At 46.0% G+C, this 19,190-nt stretch overlaps 1 protein-coding gene and 1 long non-coding RNA gene across 2 annotated transcripts in view; one reads left to right on the forward strand and one right to left on the reverse strand.

Annotated features, from left to right (window-relative positions):
• The window catches only part of GRID1 (glutamate ionotropic receptor delta type subunit 1), a gene marked incomplete at both ends in the record, with an annotated part of 684,346 nt that overhangs the window by 463,587 nt on the left and 201,569 nt on the right, over positions 1-19,190 (forward strand). Inside the window, 2 exons of the mRNA XM_082854220.1 lie at positions 2,230-2,391; positions 3,915-4,034. Coding sequence (XP_082710346.1) covers positions 2,230-2,391; positions 3,915-4,034 — 282 coding nt within the window. The remainder of the gene's footprint in view (positions 1-2,229; positions 2,392-3,914; positions 4,035-19,190) is intronic.
• Positions 1-19,190, reverse strand: part of LOC309971315 — a 113,493-nt gene that overhangs the window by 6,857 nt on the left and 87,446 nt on the right. The window lies entirely within an intron of this gene.

Consider the following 19,190-nt stretch of genomic DNA (forward strand, 5'->3'; position numbering starts at 1 on the left):
AGGCTCCTGAGAGCTGGGGGCTGACAAGAGCAGGGAGTGGGTTTGTCTTTCTCATCAAGGCAATGATCCCCCAGGGTTCAAGGAGTGGGAGACAGTGTTCTGTCCTGTGTGTTCCCTGCAGGACAGGGGGTGAATTCCCGGTGGTGGGAGTGATTTCTCTCTGCTGTCAGGTAAGCACCTGTGTGGTGCAGGACCTTGAAAAAGGTCACTAGGCACTGACATGCCTGCTTCTCTGTGGCCTGAGGACCTTGTTTAAATCAGCAGTGGTCGGTCACGCCAGGCGTGCTCCTGTCCGTCTTCCACCTACCAAGTGGAGAGGCGTCAGACATGCAGGCCTTAGTGACATACATCCCTGTGCCCACTGCAAGGATACCAGTTGAGGGTGGATAGGACAGGGCTGTGCAGGAATGGTCAAGCACAGGGACATCCATGGAGGAAGAGGTCAGCTCTGCTCAGAAATGTCACGGCAGAGGCGACCCCCGGAGGTTAGCGTGAGTTGGGGGAAGGGCGCGATGGAGCAGATGTGTGTGGTGCCCTGGACCAGCTCCTTTGGGCCACCTCTGATTTCAGTTGCAGAGGACAGTTCCTAACACCCAAGTACTGTCTGGGCCTCTGCTTTGGGGGTAACCCATCTAAGACTCGTGAGGAAGGGAATTTTAGGCTGAGAACAAGATATGGAGGTGTTGAGAGTGTGAGGGGCATACTGGGGAGCAGTGGGAGGGGGCTGGAATTCTTCCCACAGCCCAAGGATCCTATTTGATCTTCCCAGGAGTCCTCTGAGGCCAACATATTGTCCTCTGTATATCCGGCGGTTTTGTTTTTCTGAAATATTTTTAGCAGACACCTTGCTGCTGAGGTGTGCAGAGAATCATCCCCTTGACCCACTTTGGCTAATAGTTGTTTGTGCAACAGTTACCCGTGAGGGGTCACAGACCTGACCGAGGGTGGGTGTTACTTCCCCCCGCCACTTCATGCTCCGTGACAGCCCCTTGGAGGAGCGGGGTGGGGTGCGGTGGTGGTAACCTCAGGAAGCAGGGCTGTCCTCCTCCCCACCAAGGGCTCTTGTGACCACTGGAGTCCAGGCTCACGCCCATCCAGGTCTTAATCACGGTCATGAGGGTGGCCCAGACCTGTCCCACCCCTGCATCTCACCACTGTGGTGCCGCTCTTCTCACTGTTACTACGAACTTCCCCTTACTACCGTGCTCTCAAGAGTTCTGAGAGGGACTGTGTCTCCTCTAAGATCCAGCTCTACTGTGGACAGCTAAGCAAAGGAGTAATTCTCAGAGGCTCATGGTTGCAAATTCCAAAGGCGTCCCCTAGCCAGCAGTGATGTCACTGTAGCGCAGGCTCCGTGGCCTCCAGAATCTCACACAAGCTGCTGGTGTCACTCAGGCCACCATCTACCCTAGGCCTGTCCAGGGACCAGAGTGATCTTTCTAAGGCACAGATCTGATTTCAGGCACAGATCCTAAAGCCACCTATGTTGTTCCTCTTTAGCATGGCCCACACGGTTCATGATCCCTGCCTCCGTACTGTCCCCTTGATGCAGACATCTTGAACTGTTTTCAGTCCCTCTAACCCAGGGGTCAGCCCGCTGTGGCCCACTGTCTATTTTCTAAATGAACTTTTCTTAGCACATCCTCTGTGTCTGTACCATTTAGAACAGCTTTCCTGCTAGAACAGCGTGGTTGAGCAGTTGCAAAAGAGACCGATAAGGCCCACAGAGTCTAAAATCTTCACTATCTTGTCCTTTGCCGAAAATGCTGGTGGAACCTGCTCTACCTGGCCCAGCTTCTTTGCACCTTCATGCCTCTTCAAATGTGGAGCCTTCCCTACAATGCTGCCCACCCTTTATCCTAATCCTTCTAGACTGAGCTTTATGCCCATCCTTCCCTCCATCCTTTGTTACCTGAGTGTGGTGCCCCCTACAGTCTTACATAGAGCTGTGTCCAAGCCTCAGTCATGGCTCTGATCGCACTGGTTCTGTTGATGGACAGATCCACCTCCCACTCTAGTTCCTGAAGCAGGGCCAGGTCTGATTCTACTCAGGACTCCAGCACCTGGCTGGGTGCTTGGATGACCAACTGGAAGCCGAAAGATCATGGCCTAGGTATTGGGCCCCACTTTTCAGCGTTAGCGTTGTGGGTCACTCTAGTCCTCTACTGGTTTCTCCCTGTCCCTGGAAATGCACCAATGGAAAGGGTTTCACCATCTTTGTCTTTGCAGATCTCTAACCTCTACCTATACGACAGTGTCCTGATGTTGGCCAACGCCTTCCACAGGAAGCTGGAGGATCGGAAGTGGCACAGCATGGCAAGCCTCAACTGCATCCGCAAGTCCACCAAGCCATGGAATGGAGGGAGGTCCATGCTGGACACGATCAAAAAGGTGTGTGCAAGGGACACCCTCCAGGCCAAGGCCAAAGACAAGCCCCTTCTCACACCCCCACTCTCTTCCCGCTCCAGGAGGCTGAGCTCTTTCTGTGGTCACCCAGCCAGGCCCCTCCCAGGCCTCTCCACTTGCCACTCTTCCTGTCCCGGCATTTGAGGGCTGGTGAGCCGGGGTTCATGGATACGTGTTATTATTATCTTCATTTTATATAAGGAGATTAGTATCAGAGAGGTTATGTAACGTGCCCAGGATCACAAGTAAGTAAAAAAAATGGAGGCAACCAGCTTGCTCATGCCTGCCAGATACCCCACTCCGCAGGCTGCCCCTGCCCCCAGGAGAGTTTGTCTCAGTTGACAGTGCACGTACTACTCAGCAGGACCTCACGTTGTGTGTGTGTGTGCATGTGTGTGTGCATCCCTGTGCATACGTCGGCATACCTACGACTTGGTGGATTTCGTGTCACACCTTAGCATGTAGGACATCATGTGTCCTATATGCTTAGGTGTGACAGTACATCCATCAAAAGACTGGATCTGAAGTGAACTGGGTAATCCACAGAAGTGTTAGCGTGAATTGGCTTTGAGAGGCTTCAAAAAGACATTTAGGGAAATCTGTAGTGCCGGGAGTCTTAGTCACAGTAAATTCTGCATGGTTTCCATAGCAGAGAATGGAGTCTGATGTTGGTTTGAATCTGCTGCAGCCCAAGCCCGAGCGGGGGCCTCTTTGGGGCCAGCTCATTCTCTGGGACTCTCCCCACTTACAGTCTGTGGGAGATCAAAGCTGGCTGTGATCCCCCACCCCAGGCTTGAAGAAAGAAAAGGGCTCAGCACAGGTTCACTCAGCCCCTCTGCCACCTGCTACTCCAGAGGCCGCAGAGCGACCAGAGAGAGGCGCAGGGCTGGCACGCCCCTACATCCGGCGTGTGCCAGACACCACGCTTTGTACCCATTTTCTCCTTCGGCCCTTGCAGGCTCTGTGATGTGGGTCTAGTGAACTCCAGGCCGAAGCTGGGAGATGGGAGATGACTTGCCCAAGGTGGCAAAGCCAGACTTGAGCTGGGTTTTAGCCTCCAATGCTGACGCTCGCTGCCCCGCCACTTCCCGCCACCTGTGTGAGATGGCTCTCGCTGACCTTGGCCTTCCGTCTTGGCTCAGGCTAAGGTGAGCCCCTAGAGCAGGTTGCAGTGAAAGACTGTAAGCTCCAGGAGGGTGGGGACAAAAGCCGCCCCTCTCTGATCTCAGGGCTGGCACGGTGTGTGGCATAAAGCAGATGCTCTGATCATATCAACGGCATGAATGATGGGGACAAGCCTAGGAACTTCCCTTGTGAGCAAGGGCCTGGGAAGTGTTGAGCCTGCCCCGAGGCCCCAGGGCCGCCAGCACCTCTTGCCTTCTTATAGTGCATCGATTGTTTCTCAGACGTTGGCGACCACTTCCCTTCTCTTCCTTCCCTTTGGGGTTCCATCCCCTCCCCGTCCACTTTTGCCCTACCCTCTCATGGTTTTTCCTTCTCTCTCACAGGGCCACATCACTGGTCTCACAGGGGTGATGGAGTTTCGGGAAGACAGCTCGAACCCCTACGTGCAGTTTGAAATCCTGGGCACGACCTACAGCGAGACCTTTGGCAAAGACATGCGGAAGGTAAGCCTCGGGGCGCTCACCTCCTGCTTTTCCTACTGCCGTGCGTTGGGCCTATGTTCCAAGCAGATGTTAACCGGCACGAAAGTCCCCTCTCCAGTCTTTCTCTGCAGATGCTGCTGTTGATGCTGGTGTTCGTGGGACATGGTGGGGAGGAGGCTCCAAGGGGTTTCGGACAGAAAGTGCCACTGATTCAGCTCTGAGTACAGCAGGGGCGTCTGGTGCCCGTGGGTCCTGCTGCTTGGGCCTGGAGGACCAGCCTGTGGTCCTGGACAAGGCCAGCAAAAGGGGTGATGTGTTTTCCTGGAGTCGCTGAAATCAGCCCAACGTTGGGGACAGGTGTGACTGTTACTAAGGCAGGAGGCAGAGTTTACGGGCAGAGAATGTCCCCGATCCAAGAGTGAGGCAAAGCCATGGCCAGAAAATCAGCTCCATGGGGCGTGAGAAGCAGGCAGTGCAGGCGTCCGCTGGAGACACAAGTGAGGGACAGGTGAGCCGCAGAGTTCAGGGTGGGCTTCGACTTGCTTTTATTTGTTGCTGATGCAAGTGGCAGGCCTGGGGACTCTTTTCAGTGATACTTTGTCTCTTCCTCCCCCACCCCATGGTGGGGGGCGTTCAGAATTGAGGTCTGGCGAGGTGGCCTTTACCCAGAGTTGGGACTCCCCAAATTGAAGGGGAGGCCTGTGAAGTCAAGAGTCGAATAAGGTGTTAGGACCAAGAGGTCAGTGTGGCAAGCAAGGGGATGGAACAGTTATCCAGCAAGCGACCTCAGATGCGGTGCTTATGAGCCAGTGTGGAGCCAATAGCGGGGGTGCAGGTAAGGGCAGTTGCTGGCTCGCCAGGGATGCTCTCCCACAAGTGGCTTGCACAGGAAGACCACGTGCTTGTTGGAGCCAGAGATGGGAGCACCCATGATGTAAAGGGGTCACAGGGCTCCGTGTAATCAGGAAAGCACTAAAGCATGAGCTGGTTGGCATAGACTCAGGCAGAGGCTCCTGCAGTCACACACACACACACACACATTTCTGTACATCTGAGGGGGAGACATCTCTACTAATGATAGTGCCCTGGAGATGAAGCGCATGGTGAGTTCTCAGCAGGTGGGATAAGCCTCTAATAGAGAGCCCTCTAGCCTGGCCTCTAGCATTGGCTGGGGGCGGCAGAGGGGCAGGAAGGGGTTACATGATGTTGGGGTACTGAGAATCTGGATGAAGGCATTCTCTGGCTGTGCTCCTTGAGGACCAGATGGAAGGATGCATGTGTGAAGTCGTGGAGGGTGTGAGAGCTGGAAAGCACGGGGGGAGCTCTCATCAGTTAGAACATGGGGAGGAGGCCTGGCTTGCTAGGGAGAGGCTGGGTTGGCTGGGGATTCCATTTGTGATGTGGGGATGGTGGACTTTCAGCCCGTTCCGTGACAGAAAGTATAGTCATGAGTTGGTCAGATAAGAAGAAGTTCAATAATTGGTTGTGAGGCAATGGTGACACCCAAGCTTTGATGACATTTGGGAGCTCGGAAGATTGATTGTGGCATCAGAAAGGGGGTTAGTGACTATGGTGTGAAACCTTGGGAAGCCAGGGTGTGGCCTGCAATGTCAGGGGTGTCAGAGCTGACCTGTGATGTCTGTTAGGGATGCCCAAAGCTGTGAGGTTTGGTGGGTAGGAGCCTGGGGATGGGTGGTCAGCGTTGGTCTGGGTCATTCATGGCCACAGTAGAAACTGGCTTATGTTGGGACTCCCACCTGGCAAGGGGAAACCAGGACCAGGGAGCCCTTTCAGTCAATCTGGTATGAAAGGAGCTGCCTGCCTCAGTGACCATTCATATTTGCCACAGTACTTGTCTTCATCCCCAAGTCTTCCTCTGAGATCCTAGAAAATCAGACCCTGCCTGCTGGCTCCTTTGCTACCCCCCTCCACTTTCTTTTAGCTCAGCTCTAACCCCAAGGTCTCCCCACGGGGTGGGAATGTTGGCTGTAGGGCTCCCTGCCTCGTCTTAGGCAGCTGACTGGGCTCATGCTGGCCACTCCAGGTGCCTGAGAGAGGGGAGGTACTGTGTCCTCCACTTCCCATTTCAGGTGTCTGGGCCTTCCGTGTTGCCATGGCAACGCTCCTTCAATACCCTGAAGCCAATGGGAGCTTGAATCTCTCGGTATAAGGAGCTGCCGAGCAGGAGGTCTGAATGTGATTGAGTTGGAAGGGAAGCTGATTTTCAAGTGGGCTTTATTTTTAAATGTAATCTTTTGTCATTTTAAAATCTGCCCTTAATAACTGCATATCCCAGTTGTTATCTGTCTGCCTGGCAGCTTATCTCTGTTAAGGAGAAGTTATCTGGAAAGCAGGGAATGGGATTTACCATAGCAAATGTTTGCTATTCAGGCCCAGGGTGCCTTAAAGCAAGGCCTGTGGGGGTTCAGGATGAAGCAAGGAGAGCGCCTTGGGACAGAGTGGCACGGGTCTAGGGGAGCATTTATAGGCAGAGCCGAGCTGTGGTTCCTGGTGGAAGATGGGAATGGGAGGGGTGGGGCTGGGAAATTGGGGCAACCTAAAAATAAAGTTGAGGGTGGGCAGCAGATGTGATGGTAGGGTTAAGGTTCAGAGACACACAAAGGCAGTGCAAAGATCAGTCATCCTTAGGAGGCAAGGGCAGCTCTGAGGAGGCGCCCTCAGCTGCATCTCTCTGTGGCTAGAGGAGCCAACTGGACTGACGGCAGGGTCCTCTCATGGTGGAGCAGTGTCAGGGGGTCCCTGAAAAGATCACAGGTATCAATATAGGAATATATCCTCTATCTATCTGTACTGGAAAACAACAACAGTAAACGAACACGGACACAAAAACAAAAACCAAGTAGTTTCTTTAAGATTTAAATCTAGAGGAATTGTTTAAATTAGGGAGCAAATGGATGTTTTCTTAAAGTGAATACCCTGGAGGGAGCTCTCGGGGAGGGTGAGTCACCCAGACAGTTTAGGTTAAGTGGCATCAAGAGGCTGTAGATTACTCAGCCCCTCCGGAGGATGGAAGGAGTGGGTGACCGCCTTTCACTGCAGGGTGCTGGACAAATACTTACTAAATTATCTCATCCAGGAAGCACATTCTTGTTGAGGGAGTGTGGGATGGCAAAACCAAAGGTCCATGTCACCCTCTTGCTGCGTAACTCCAGGCAAAATATTAATCGTCTTTGTGTTCCGCTTGGAGCTGTCTGGCGTGGGTGATTACCAAGCAACCCCTCCAGGGGCAGGCTTTGCTGGAGAGTCTTGTCCAGCTCCCACAGGACTTGCCTTAATATTTGTTCCTATTGGAGCCCTACACTTTTCTCTTTGGCTTTCTCTTTGTTCCGACGGAAGTCTCCAAAGGAGGATCCCATGGGTTCGTCCTTGCAAATGTCCTCAGCTCATGACATGAGCTGGGATGGGATTGGTGGAAAGTTTCCAGAGGTGGGGGCAGGGAACGTTGTTTAAAGCACAGGACAAGAGGGAGCCAAGGAGGGACCACTGAGCACCTGCTGTGGACAAGGATGCTTCACAGTACATTGTCTCCCTGACTTGGGGGCCTTTGTGATGCTCCTAGCTCTGCTCTCCTGAGCTTTTGCAGCCACTTCCTTTTTTTGAATTTTCATGTTCTCAGATGGAAGGTGCAAACAATAGGAACCTCGTGGTCACCCAGAGTCATGACCCTCATGCAGCACTTGGCAGTGAGCGCTCTCCCGTGTGGCCTGGGCCATCAGCTTCGGGCGGCTGGAGCTATACACCTTTTCTGAGTATCTACCCCAGATCCCGCAAGAACAGAGAGGCACAGGGAGGCTTAGAGCATGGCTTTCTGCCTGCAGGTGCCCTGCATAGGCAGCTCCTCTCCACACCCGTGTGCCAAAGCCTGAGGCCAGAGACAGGAGCAGGGCTCTGCATGGTGGGCAGTGCCCATCCCCCCTTCCATGCCTGGGGGCAGATTCCACTCCTTGTAAGACCAAGGGCTGAGAGGGAGCTGGGGGCTTCACCTCTGATGAGATTTTGTTTTCAGGACTGTTTTGATATGATGAATGGAAGAAGGAAAACATGGTTATAGTCTTCTCCACAAGCATGACTTGCCTGGAATGTAACGTGAGCCACAGCCCAGCAGAAACATTCTTATTCTTCCATGACATGATTGCTGAGAATGTCTGCCCTTCTCTGTCCTAAAGATTTCCATTGTGGGGGAATCATTCCTTTCCACTACCGAGGTTCCCTGGTACAGTGAAACTCTGGGAAAATTGCCAGATGCCTGAAGGCCCTTTGAACCTCATTTCCCATGGGCACCATCCACCTAATTCACTAGCTCAGTGGAGGTTAGCCTGTCTCCTTGGGCAGAAGGGTGGGGAAGTGGGCGGGAAGCATCTGGAAAGCCTGTGAAGCTGCTTTATGCGTTGACATTCCTGGACAAAGGACACCCTGGTGTGATGAGAGAGAGAAAGGGACTATTTGATGCTCCTTTCCATAGAGTAGAATTGAGTTAGGACCAAGAGACTAAGAAAGGATTTAGCCCAGTGGTTTTCCAGCTTTTCTCTAGTCCTAGAAAATCTGTTGCAGCAGTACCTTACTGCAACCCAAATATATTAAACCGTCATGGAAGCGGACATGCCGTGGTTACGATGGTGGGGAATTGGGGCAGGGGGTCTCGAGCTTCACCCAAACGGTCTCCCTGGTCCCCAGCCTCTCCATGGTGTTCTGTGCAGCTCCAGTTGGGAAACTGAGGCCCAGAGCCTGGAGAGACTCAGTTAGGTGGTACCAACAAGCAGGTGGCTGCGCTGGGGCTGGAAGCCAGGTTTCCTGGAGTGGGTATGGGGGTATGTGTGGCAAAGGGCCTGGAACATCATTTCTGAATTTAGGATGATGCGGTTCTGTGACTCCCTCACTCCCCTCAGCCTGTTTTCCGCTGCTGCCCACCTCACTCCCCCGGCCAGCGTTAGGGCCCCATAGTCCCTTCCCCTTGCTCTAGAGCCTGCTAACATGAAGTTCCACCAGTGCCATTGGCTTAGCCTCCCTGCTCCAGCAGTTACCCAGGGAGATGGGAGGCCTTCCTTCTCCTTTACTAGTTTAAGACGTTTCTTCTGTCTTCTCTGTCAATTTTGATTCTTCATAAAAGCTGACTTTGGACAGGAATCAAATGGCTCTCTTGATGTCGTGGCCCCAGCAGGGCCTTGTGGCTGCTCTGAAAATAATTCACAGAGTAATAATTGCTCATCGTGGAGTGATTGTCATGCTATAGGACCCCAGCCCTCCCCGGGCTTGGAAGTACATCATTAACATTCTTACCCAGGTCTGCTGCACTGTGTTACAAATTGTCCCACAGTCTCAGGGTCCAGGAGCTTGAAGCAGTGAGGCCAGGAGGAAAGGGTATCAGCCAGTGGACAAGAGAGCTCTGTAATGAAGCAGGAGCTGCCTCTTAGAGCCCAGGCGGGATCCTTTACCTGGTGGCTCCCGCCGCAGTGCCAGGAGCCTCGCAGTGGGTTCAGTAATGGGGAGGGGCGGTGGGCAGTGAGCGGTGGTGGGGCTGGGAGGAGGCAGCCTGAGAATTGTGCAGTGTCTCTATTAAGCTGCTCTGATAGAGACTCCGGCCATGCACAGGGAGTCACAGAAGAGAAATAAACTTCAGTCTCTTCATGGATTAGCATTCCTGCAGCGTATTTCCCAAGTAAAATGTCAACCCTTCCAAACCCTTGTGCAGAACCGCTTTGGATAGAACTGAGACCCCAAACAAACTGCTGCTTCATCTGAGTAAAGGGAAAAGGAAAAGATATGATTAAATATTTCATTTTAAGTGACATCTTCGTTTTGAAGATAGCATTGATACATGCTCATTTAGGGTAGAATGTTTAGAAAATGCAGATAAATGAAAAGAAGAATATAAAAGTCAGCTCTAATCTCTGAACCAAGAAATAGATACTGTTAGCATTTCTGGTGCATTTTACTTATTGTTACTTTTTTCTTTTTCCCATCACCCTGCACATAGAGATAGTAATATGTATGCATATCAAGTTGCTATTTACTGTACATGAATTTTACATCCTGACTTCTCCACTTAATTCTGTCTTGGGAGTATTTTCTCACTTCTTTAACTATTCTTTACAACTATTTTTAATGGAAACACATTACTCAACTTATAGGGAGCCATCGTTAATTTTATCTTTCCATATGATGTATCTTTAGGCATTTTCACCGTATTATTATAGAATAGTATGGTGACAGATATCCAAAATACATATACTTTTATTACATCTATATTTCTTTAACTTTTCTTAGTAAGTGGAATTACAAAGCTACCGATAATAGTTTTAGGTTCTTGATGTACTTGATACATACATATTTTCAAATTGATTATAGAAAGATTTAATAATTTACACATCCATCAGTAATATATGGAAGTCTCTGTTATATCCTATACTCAAAAATTGAGTGATATATTAAACATTTTTGCTAATTTGGTAACAGTATGAAAAAATGCTACTAAATTTGCATTTTTAGGAGATTGTACATTTAAAAATGTGATCATTGGTTATATATATTTCACATTTTGTAAATTATACCTCAGGTCCTTTGCTTTTTTATATCAGGAATGAAATTTTTCTTGTCAACTCATATAACCTGTCTTTTGGAAGGGAATTGATAGTTATTTGTGTCAAATATGTTGTTCCCATATATCCTTTGCTTGCTTGCCTATTTATTTATTTATTTATGGCTGTGTTGGGTCTTCGTTGCTGCACACGGGCTTTCTCTAGTTGCAGCGAGCGAGGGTGCCCAACTCTTTGTTGCGGTGCACGGGCTTCTCATTGCAGTGGCTTCTCTTGTAGCAGAGCACAGGCTCTAGGTGCGCGGGCCTCAGTAGTTGTGGCTCGTGGGCTCTACAGCGTAGGCTCAGTAGTTGTGGTGCACAGGCTTTGTTGCTCTGCGGCATGTGAGATCTTCCCGGACCAGGGCTCGAACCCATGTCCCCTGCATTGGCAGGCGGATTCTTAACCACTGCACCACCAGGGAAGTCCCTATCCTTTGCTTTTGAATTAAGAAAATATTTTCACATAGAGACATTTAAAAATGTATGTGTTTATATTTTTTTGGAAAGACATACCCAGTTTGCAAAGTAGATACTCTTCATCCATACTTTCTTCTAGTATTTTTATGGTTTGATTTTATTTCAGTGAAATCTGCCATCTACTTGGGATTAGATTTGGGGTAAATTGTGAGGTTATGGCCTATCTTTTACATTTTTCAGTACTGGCTCCTTGTGTCATTTATCCAGTAATCCTTCCTTTGCCCCGTGGACTTGAATGTCATATTTATCATATGTTCTACTAAATTTTATGTATTTCCTCAGTGATTTTTTAAAAATTCTAAGACTCTCTTCTCTCTTTTCTTCCTCTGCTTAAATATAATTCATCTTTGTATATTATTAGAATGTGCTTGTCTGCAAGTAACAATGCTCACTTTGAGTGGCTTAAGGAATAAGGAAGACTTATTATCTCACATGAAAAGAGGCCTGGAGCTAGGGTGGCTCCAGGGTTGGCCACTTCAGACAATCAGTGCCCAGACCAAAGGCTCTGGTCTTTTTCATCTTTCTTCTTGTCTCTCCACAGGGCGGAGTCTGAGCTCTCCTCATAGTTTTAGGATGGCTGTGGCAGTTCCAACTGCCATACCCAGAAGGACAGCAGCACAGGGAAGAAGAGGGTATTCTTTTCTGTGTTTCCTTTTTATAGGTGGGGAGAACTTTCCCAGGAGTTGGCCCTGGCTTTCTGTCTTTATATAACGGTTGTTTTGCTTTTTTGTTATTGCAGTTGAAGTTTTCCATCTAGATGCATATGTGACCGTGACCAATAGTTTCTCTCTCGGGTGCTTGTGTCCAACTTGTATTAGGGTTTACTCCCTTCATGATGTCGATGAGGAACTGCTCATTCTTTTACCCTTGTATGTACAGAGTGAAAGTTGGAAAAAAATTCAACTGTAAAATTATCTGGGCTAGATGTTGGTCTTGGAGCTATTACTTCGATATCTTGAAAAATTTCTTTTCTGGTTCCTACATTTCCTCGAGTCATTTTTAGTAACCTGCTGTACAGAAAATCTTAGGAAACACTGGCATTTTCAAATGTTTCATTAAAGCTCGATATAGTATTTGCAAATAATTTTAAAATATCTGCCTGTTGAAATATCTTCCTCTTCATTGATACTATTGTGTTTTTGTGTTGTCTTCCTTTATTTCTTGATTAGACTTGACCGAAGTTTTTTAAGTTGATTTCTTCAAAGAACCAGTTCTGATTTATTTAATGAATTTTGTTGCATTTTATGTTACTCGAATTAATTTGTTTGTTTTTCCTTCGTCTCCCTGCTGCTAGTATTCGTTTCATCGTTAATTTTTAAACTTACGATATGAAGTGTTAGATATTTTTTTTTTATTCTTTCCAGTTTTGGAATGTTCTTATTTTATTCTCAATACAGTTGTCGCTGAATCCTAGTGGTTTTTCTAACGTAAACACTCATATAGAAAAGTGCCTAAATCATGAGTAAATCACAGTGAATTTTCTGAACACACTCATGCAATCAACACCTACAATAAGACACAGAACATCACCAGTGTCCCCAGAGGGCTCCCTCATGCCCCCTTCTGGTCATTACACTCCTGAGCGGAAACACTACTGACGTCTAACGCACTTATTCTGACCTCTTTTGTAACGGCCTTCTTTTGCTTAACATCAGGTTTGTGAGATTTACTATTATTATCATCGTATATAGTTTTAGTTCATTCATTTTATTGTGTTTTAAAATATAGGTTTTATTATTCAGGTATGGTGAGGCCAACAGGTCAGGAGATCCCTGCTATTGAAAAGATAGTTTGTTACAATTCCTAAGAGAAGGGGGCACACCACACCATACAGGGCCACGTGGGGACGCACCAGCCTCAGTCAGGAGGCAGAAGCAGCAGGGTAAAATGTGAACAAGAGCCTTTACTGTGGTTTGTAGGAAGGAATGGGCAGAAAAGATAGACTTGGCTATTTTTGGCCCTTTGCATTTTCTTATAAATTTAGGATGTCGACTGAAATTGCATGGACTCTAGATCAATTTAGGGAGAATTAACATCTTACTAATATTCTAATCCAACTCATGAACATAGTATCCCCTGAATTTACTTAGGTCTTTAATTTCTCTCAAGAGAGCTTTGCAACTTTCACTGTAGAGATTATGAATAATCTTTGTTTGACTTTTGCCCCCAGATACTGACATTTATGATAATATATATAGTATATATTAAATTTATTTTTCTACTTGTTCATTGTGTGTATATAGAAATATAGTTGGTTTGTATATGAAACTTGTTTCTAGTGAACTCTAGTTATTGATTTATTCTAATAGTTTGCCTGAAGATTCTTTAAGACTTTCTATACACACAATCATATCATCTATGAAAAATGAGAGTTCTTTTTCTTCTTAAATTTTTATGCCCTTTATTCCTTTCTCTTTACTTATTGCACTACTTAGGGTCATTAATTTAAGTTGAATAGATGTAATGATAGTGGGTATCCTTATCTTGTTCTTAATCTCAGAGGATAACTTTTTATAATGCACCATTTTTTAAAAAGATCTTTATTTTATTTATTTATTTGGCTGCGTCGGGTCTTAGTTGCTGCACGCGTGTTCTTCGTTGCGGCTTCTCTCTAGTAGTGGTGCGTGGGCTCCAGAGCACTTGGGCTTAGTAGCCCCGCTGCATGTGGTATCTTAGTTCCCCGACCAGGGATTGAACCCGCGTCTCCTGCATTGGAAGGTGGATTCTTTTTTTTTTTTTTTAATTAATTAATTAATTTTTATTTTTGGCTGCACTGGGTCTTCGTTGCTGCACGTGGGCTTTCTTTAGTTGTGGCAAGCAGGGGCTACTCTTCATTGCAGTGCGTGGGCTTCTCATTGCAGTGGCTTCTCGTTGTGGAACATGGGTTCTAGGCGCAGGGACTTAAGTAATTGTGGCACGTGGGCTCAACAGTTGTGGCTCGCGGGCTCTAGAGCGCAGGCACAGTAGTTGTGGTGCACAGGCTTAGTTGCTTCGCAGCATGTGGGATCTTCCTGGAACAGGGCACGAACCCATGTCCCCTGCATTGGCAGGTGGATTCTTAACCACTGCGCCACCAGGGAAGTCCCAGGAAGGCAGATTCTTAACCACTGGACTACCAGGGAAGTCCCAATATGCTTGGTAAGTGTTCTTTTTTCAGACTGAGAAAATTCCCTTGAACTTCTAGTTTGCTAACAGCTTTGTCAAAAGGGGTATTAGTGAAAGGTATTTTTACATTTAGTCAAAGACTCTTCTACATCTATTGAGATAATTATATAACTTATATTTTCACTTTTTACTCTTAATGCAGTAAATTGCATTGATTTATTTTTTTCCTTTTTGATGCTACCTTATTAATTCTCTTTTTTACATTAATACTATACCTTGCTGTTTTGAATATTATTATTTTACAATATGCTCCAGTATTTGGAAAGGTTGGTACCTCCTAATTTCTCTTCCTTTTCGTAATATTCTTTTTTTAAGTTAAACTTTTATTTTGAGATTAATGTAGATCCACATTCAGTTGTAATAAATAATACAGAGAGATCCCAAGATCCAATATACCCTTTATTGTTTCTTCCAGTGGTAGACATTGATCCAGTGCATGAATCTGACTCACTTTCAGATTTCCTCAGTTTCATTTGTGGTGTGTGTGTGTGTGTGTGTGTGTGTGTGGTTGCTCTGGGTATTACAATATACATATGTGACTTATCAGTCTATCAGTCAACATTTTACCACTTTGAGTGACATACGGAAATCTTACTTCCATTTGGGTCTCTTTACTTTCTTCACTTTTAAATTTCATTGTCTTGAGTATCAGTGTTATAATTTCTGTTTCAATCATCAAATATGATATATAAAAAACTCACGAGGAGGTCAATCTATTGTATATTCTCATATTTCTACTCTTTCTGTTGTTCTTTATTATTTCTGATGCTCCAAGAATCCTTTTACCATTTCTTTTCTGTTTAATAAACTTCCTTTAGCCAGTATTTAAGGATCAGTCTGTTAGCCACAAATTCTTTTCATTTTCCTTCCTCTGGTAATGCCTTTATTTCCTTTTCATTCCTGAAAGATAGTTTTGCCAGATACAGAATTTGTGGTTGAGAATTCTCCTTTCAGCACTGGAAACGTGTTGTGCCATTTCTCCTGCCCTCCATGGTTTCAGATTAGGAATCTGCTGTCATTTAATTTGGTTTTCTTCTGGCTAGTTTCTCTCTGTGTGCTTTCAACATTTTTTTTCCTGTGTTTGTTTTTCAGAAGTTGTATTATGATGTATTGTGTTATGGATTTCTTTGAATTTACCCTGTTTGGGCTTCCTAGATTCTTGCATCTCAAAGTTTAAGTCTTTCACTGAATTTGATAAATTGCCGGCCATTGTTTATCTGAATACTCCTTCATCCCCACACTCTTTCTTCTCTCTTTCTGGTATTCCAATGAAATTAATGTTAGATATTTTATTATTATTCCACAGGGCCCTGAGGCCCTATTCATTTTTTTTTCAGTCTCATGTTATGTAAATTTTATTGTTCTGTTAGCCAGTTTACTGATTCTATCCTCTGTCCTTTAAACTCTAAAATAATCCCATCCAGTGAGTTTTTTATTTTTGTTAATTTGCAGTTCCATAATTTCCATTTAGTTCTATTTTATACTTTCTCTTTGCTGAGATTTTCTATTTTTTCATTTGTTTCAAGAGAATTTGTAATTGCTTGTTGAAGCATTTTTATAATGAAATTAAAATCCTTATCAGATAATTCTAACATCTGATTGTCTTGTTTTTGCATCCATTGATTGCCTTTTCTTTTTTTAAATCCAAGTTGTGATTTTCCTGGTTCTTGATATGATGCATAATTTTTTTTTAATAAATTTATTTATTTTGGCCTTTCTCACCTTCTGAGATGGCCCACACTCTGTCTGTGGAGTGTGTTTCTCTATAAATAAATCCACTTGTTACCTATCACTTTGTCTCTCACTGAATTCCTTCTGCAATGAGACATCAAGAAGCTGAGCTTCATTAAGTCCTGAAACCAGGTGCTGACCCTTTATTCCCAACTTACAGCTACACCAACTCCCGCTCATCCTCAACACCACTGGGGACGTCTTCTGAGCCGTTTCTTTGTGAGAACTTTTTGGGCACTAACACCTGTTTGGGAGACTACCTTGGAACGGATAGCATCTAAAATCATACTGAAACCCCCACCAGGTGGGAGAAGTTAATTGTATGCTGCCCACAAACACGTAGACCCCAGACCGGTTGGAACCAGAAGGCTGATGATGCTAACTCCTGCTTACCTCCCCACCAACCAGTTAGAAGAACGTCCACCAGCTGATCATGCCCTTCTCTTTGAACCATTACTATAAAACTCCTCACTACCCCCTCCAGGTTGGGACACACAGTTTTGAGGGCATGGGCCCGCTGTGGCCCCCTTTGCCTGGCAAAGCAATAAAGCTATTCTTTTCCACTTCACCCCCCAAAAAAGTTTTTTTTTTTAATTTTATTTATTTATTTTTGGCTGTGTTGGGTCTTCGTTGCTGTGCTCAGGCTTTCTCTAGCTGCGGAGAGCGGGGGCTACTCTTTGTTGCGGTGCGTGGCCTTATCGTTGCGGTGGCTTCTGTTGTTGTGGAGCACAGGCTCTAGGGTGCATGGGCTTCAGTAGTTGCAGCACGCGGGCTCAGTAGTTGTGGCTTGCAGGCTCTAGAGCGCAGGCTCAGTAGTTGTGGCACACGGGCTTAGTTGCTCCGCAGCATGTGGGATCTTCCTGGACCAGGGCTTGAACCCATGTCCCTTGCAGTGGCAAGCAGATTCTTAACCACTGTGCCTCCAGGGAAGCCTGAGTAATTATTATTATATACTGAACCTCATGGTAATTATCTTAGGAAACTGTGTTCTATTTAATTCTTTTGTTTTAGTAGGGATTTATCCTGTTTAGTTTAAGCATACATGTCTGGCCTATTTTTGTCTGCTGTGCTTACAATGACTACTTAATTTTAAGAGCTGGTGCTATTTTGTGCTGCTGACTTGGTCTGCTTGGTTTACCTGGTGCCATTGGGCTCCTATAGCTCCCTCTTCATGCTTCCTGAGGAAGGTGAAGGGGTTTCTCCAGGATGGACCCCACCTGGTACCTCTGGTTGAAGGAAGAGAATCTCTGGCCTGTGAAGATGAGGAGCACTTCCCAGGCTGGGCACCTGAGGCCAGACCACCCTGCCTGTGGGGAATGGAGAGCACTTCCCTGGCTGAGGCCAGGTTGTGGCAGGATGCACCTTGCTAAGGCCACCTGGTGGCTCTCGGTGATGGAGGGCATTCTCAGGCCTATGGGGAAAAAGAGGCTTCATGTACTGAGCACTTGCCATGGTGGAATCTCCCTTGTTGGTCCTGCCAAGCTGCCTCAGTGTCTCTTGGTAGGGGAACAGAGTCTTGTGCCCACAGCAGCAAAAGGAATGCCTGGGCTATATGCGTGTGGTGAGACCCCCTTCCTAGTGCTGCCCAGCTGCCTGGTGTCTTTTGGTGGATCAGGCCAGTGCTCAGGCTGGTGCAAAAGGAGAGTAGTTTCTAGACCGGGCCATTTGTTGCCAGACAGGTTCCTGATGGATCTCCCTTTCCAGTGTTCTTGGGCTGCGCTGGCTGGGCAAGAATGAGCCTACATGGGCCACCTTCTGTTGCTAGATTGTAGTTCCCAGTTCAAGGCTTTGCTTTCTTCTGTTGGTTGGGGACCATAGGGCACGCTATCACTCTGCTGTTCCTACAGTCTTGGGTTCTTTGACCAGTTTGCCCCCTTTTTATCTTTCAAAGTTCTCCTTTGGTTGCCTCTTGCATTATTTCCAGGGTGTATAGTTGTACTTAACAGGGAGGAGGAGGGAGAAATGAGGCTGCACCATCTTGTTCAGAAACTTTCACTTTGATTGATTTTTGAAAGTTAAGCAATTTTTCATTGCTCAGATAAGCCGTGCTAGGTCATAATTCCTTATCCTTTTTGTATATCACCACATTTAATCTGCTAATATTTTGTTGATAATTTCTTTAAGTTCATGGAGAGTTTGTAATTATCCTGTGTGATAATGTCCTTGTTAGGTTTTAGTATCAAGATTATCAAGGGCTGAGGTTCTTAAAATGAGATAGAAAGTGTTTGCCTTGTTTCTGTCTCTGGAAGAACTTGTGACATGGGTGTAACTTCATTCTTAAATGTTTGGGAGATTACACTAGTGAAACAAACTCATGTTGACCACACATACACATGCAATGAGTATATTTAGATTTTATATTGTTTCTTGAGTCAGTTTTGTTAAGTTGTGATTTTTAAGGAATCTCTCCACTTACATTGTGTGAGATATGTTGAAGGGTCTGGCGTGTATTATCTTCCTCTGATGATTGTAATTTTTCCCTCACTCTTAAAATAGAATTCTTACTCTTAGGACACAGCTTCCTGGGGTCTCAATTGAAAGTGATTGATATTCATCAAGATGTTTACAGTTTGCTGAGCCTAAAGTTTAACATAGCTCAAGCATCCTGAGACTCCGAAATACCTGCTTATTTCTCCATCCTCCTAGCAGGTCAATCACATCCTCGTAGATTCTTTGCGGGCTGGATACATATCCTAGGAGACATTCAAGAAGATGCATGCAATTCTTGCAGAGATATTCACTGCAGCTCTTCCTCTCTCAGCATGCTTCATAAATTGGTCTCACCTTGGTACCACAAACTGTTGCCTCCACCTACTGAGACTGCTAATCCGTGCTTTTGTTTGATATATATGCAAAATGGATTGAAAAATGTCTTTAGGTAAGAAGATCTAGTGTGACTATTGGGTTCTTCTCATGTTTTTTTCATTATCTCAAATGTAGTCATGTACCGGCTGATATATAAAGGCCTGAAAACAGTTATTCTATACATTTTAATAGGTTTTATAGTTATTTATCATGGTAGGTTCCCTTATTTTTATGATTCTATCACATATTTATTTACATGCCACACTCTTCCTGTTCGAAGCATTGTTTAGTTTAAATGGTTTTGAACTTTAAATAAGGATACCATGTTGTAAATATTCTCCTGGGACTAAATTTTAAATTCAACATTATGTTAATAACGTTTATTCTGTGTAACAAAGTTGTTG

The sequence above is a fragment of the Leucopleurus acutus genome, assembly GCF_964270905.1.
Source record: "Leucopleurus acutus genome assembly, chromosome: 14".
NCBI lineage: Eukaryota > Metazoa > Chordata > Mammalia > Artiodactyla > Delphinidae > Leucopleurus > Leucopleurus acutus.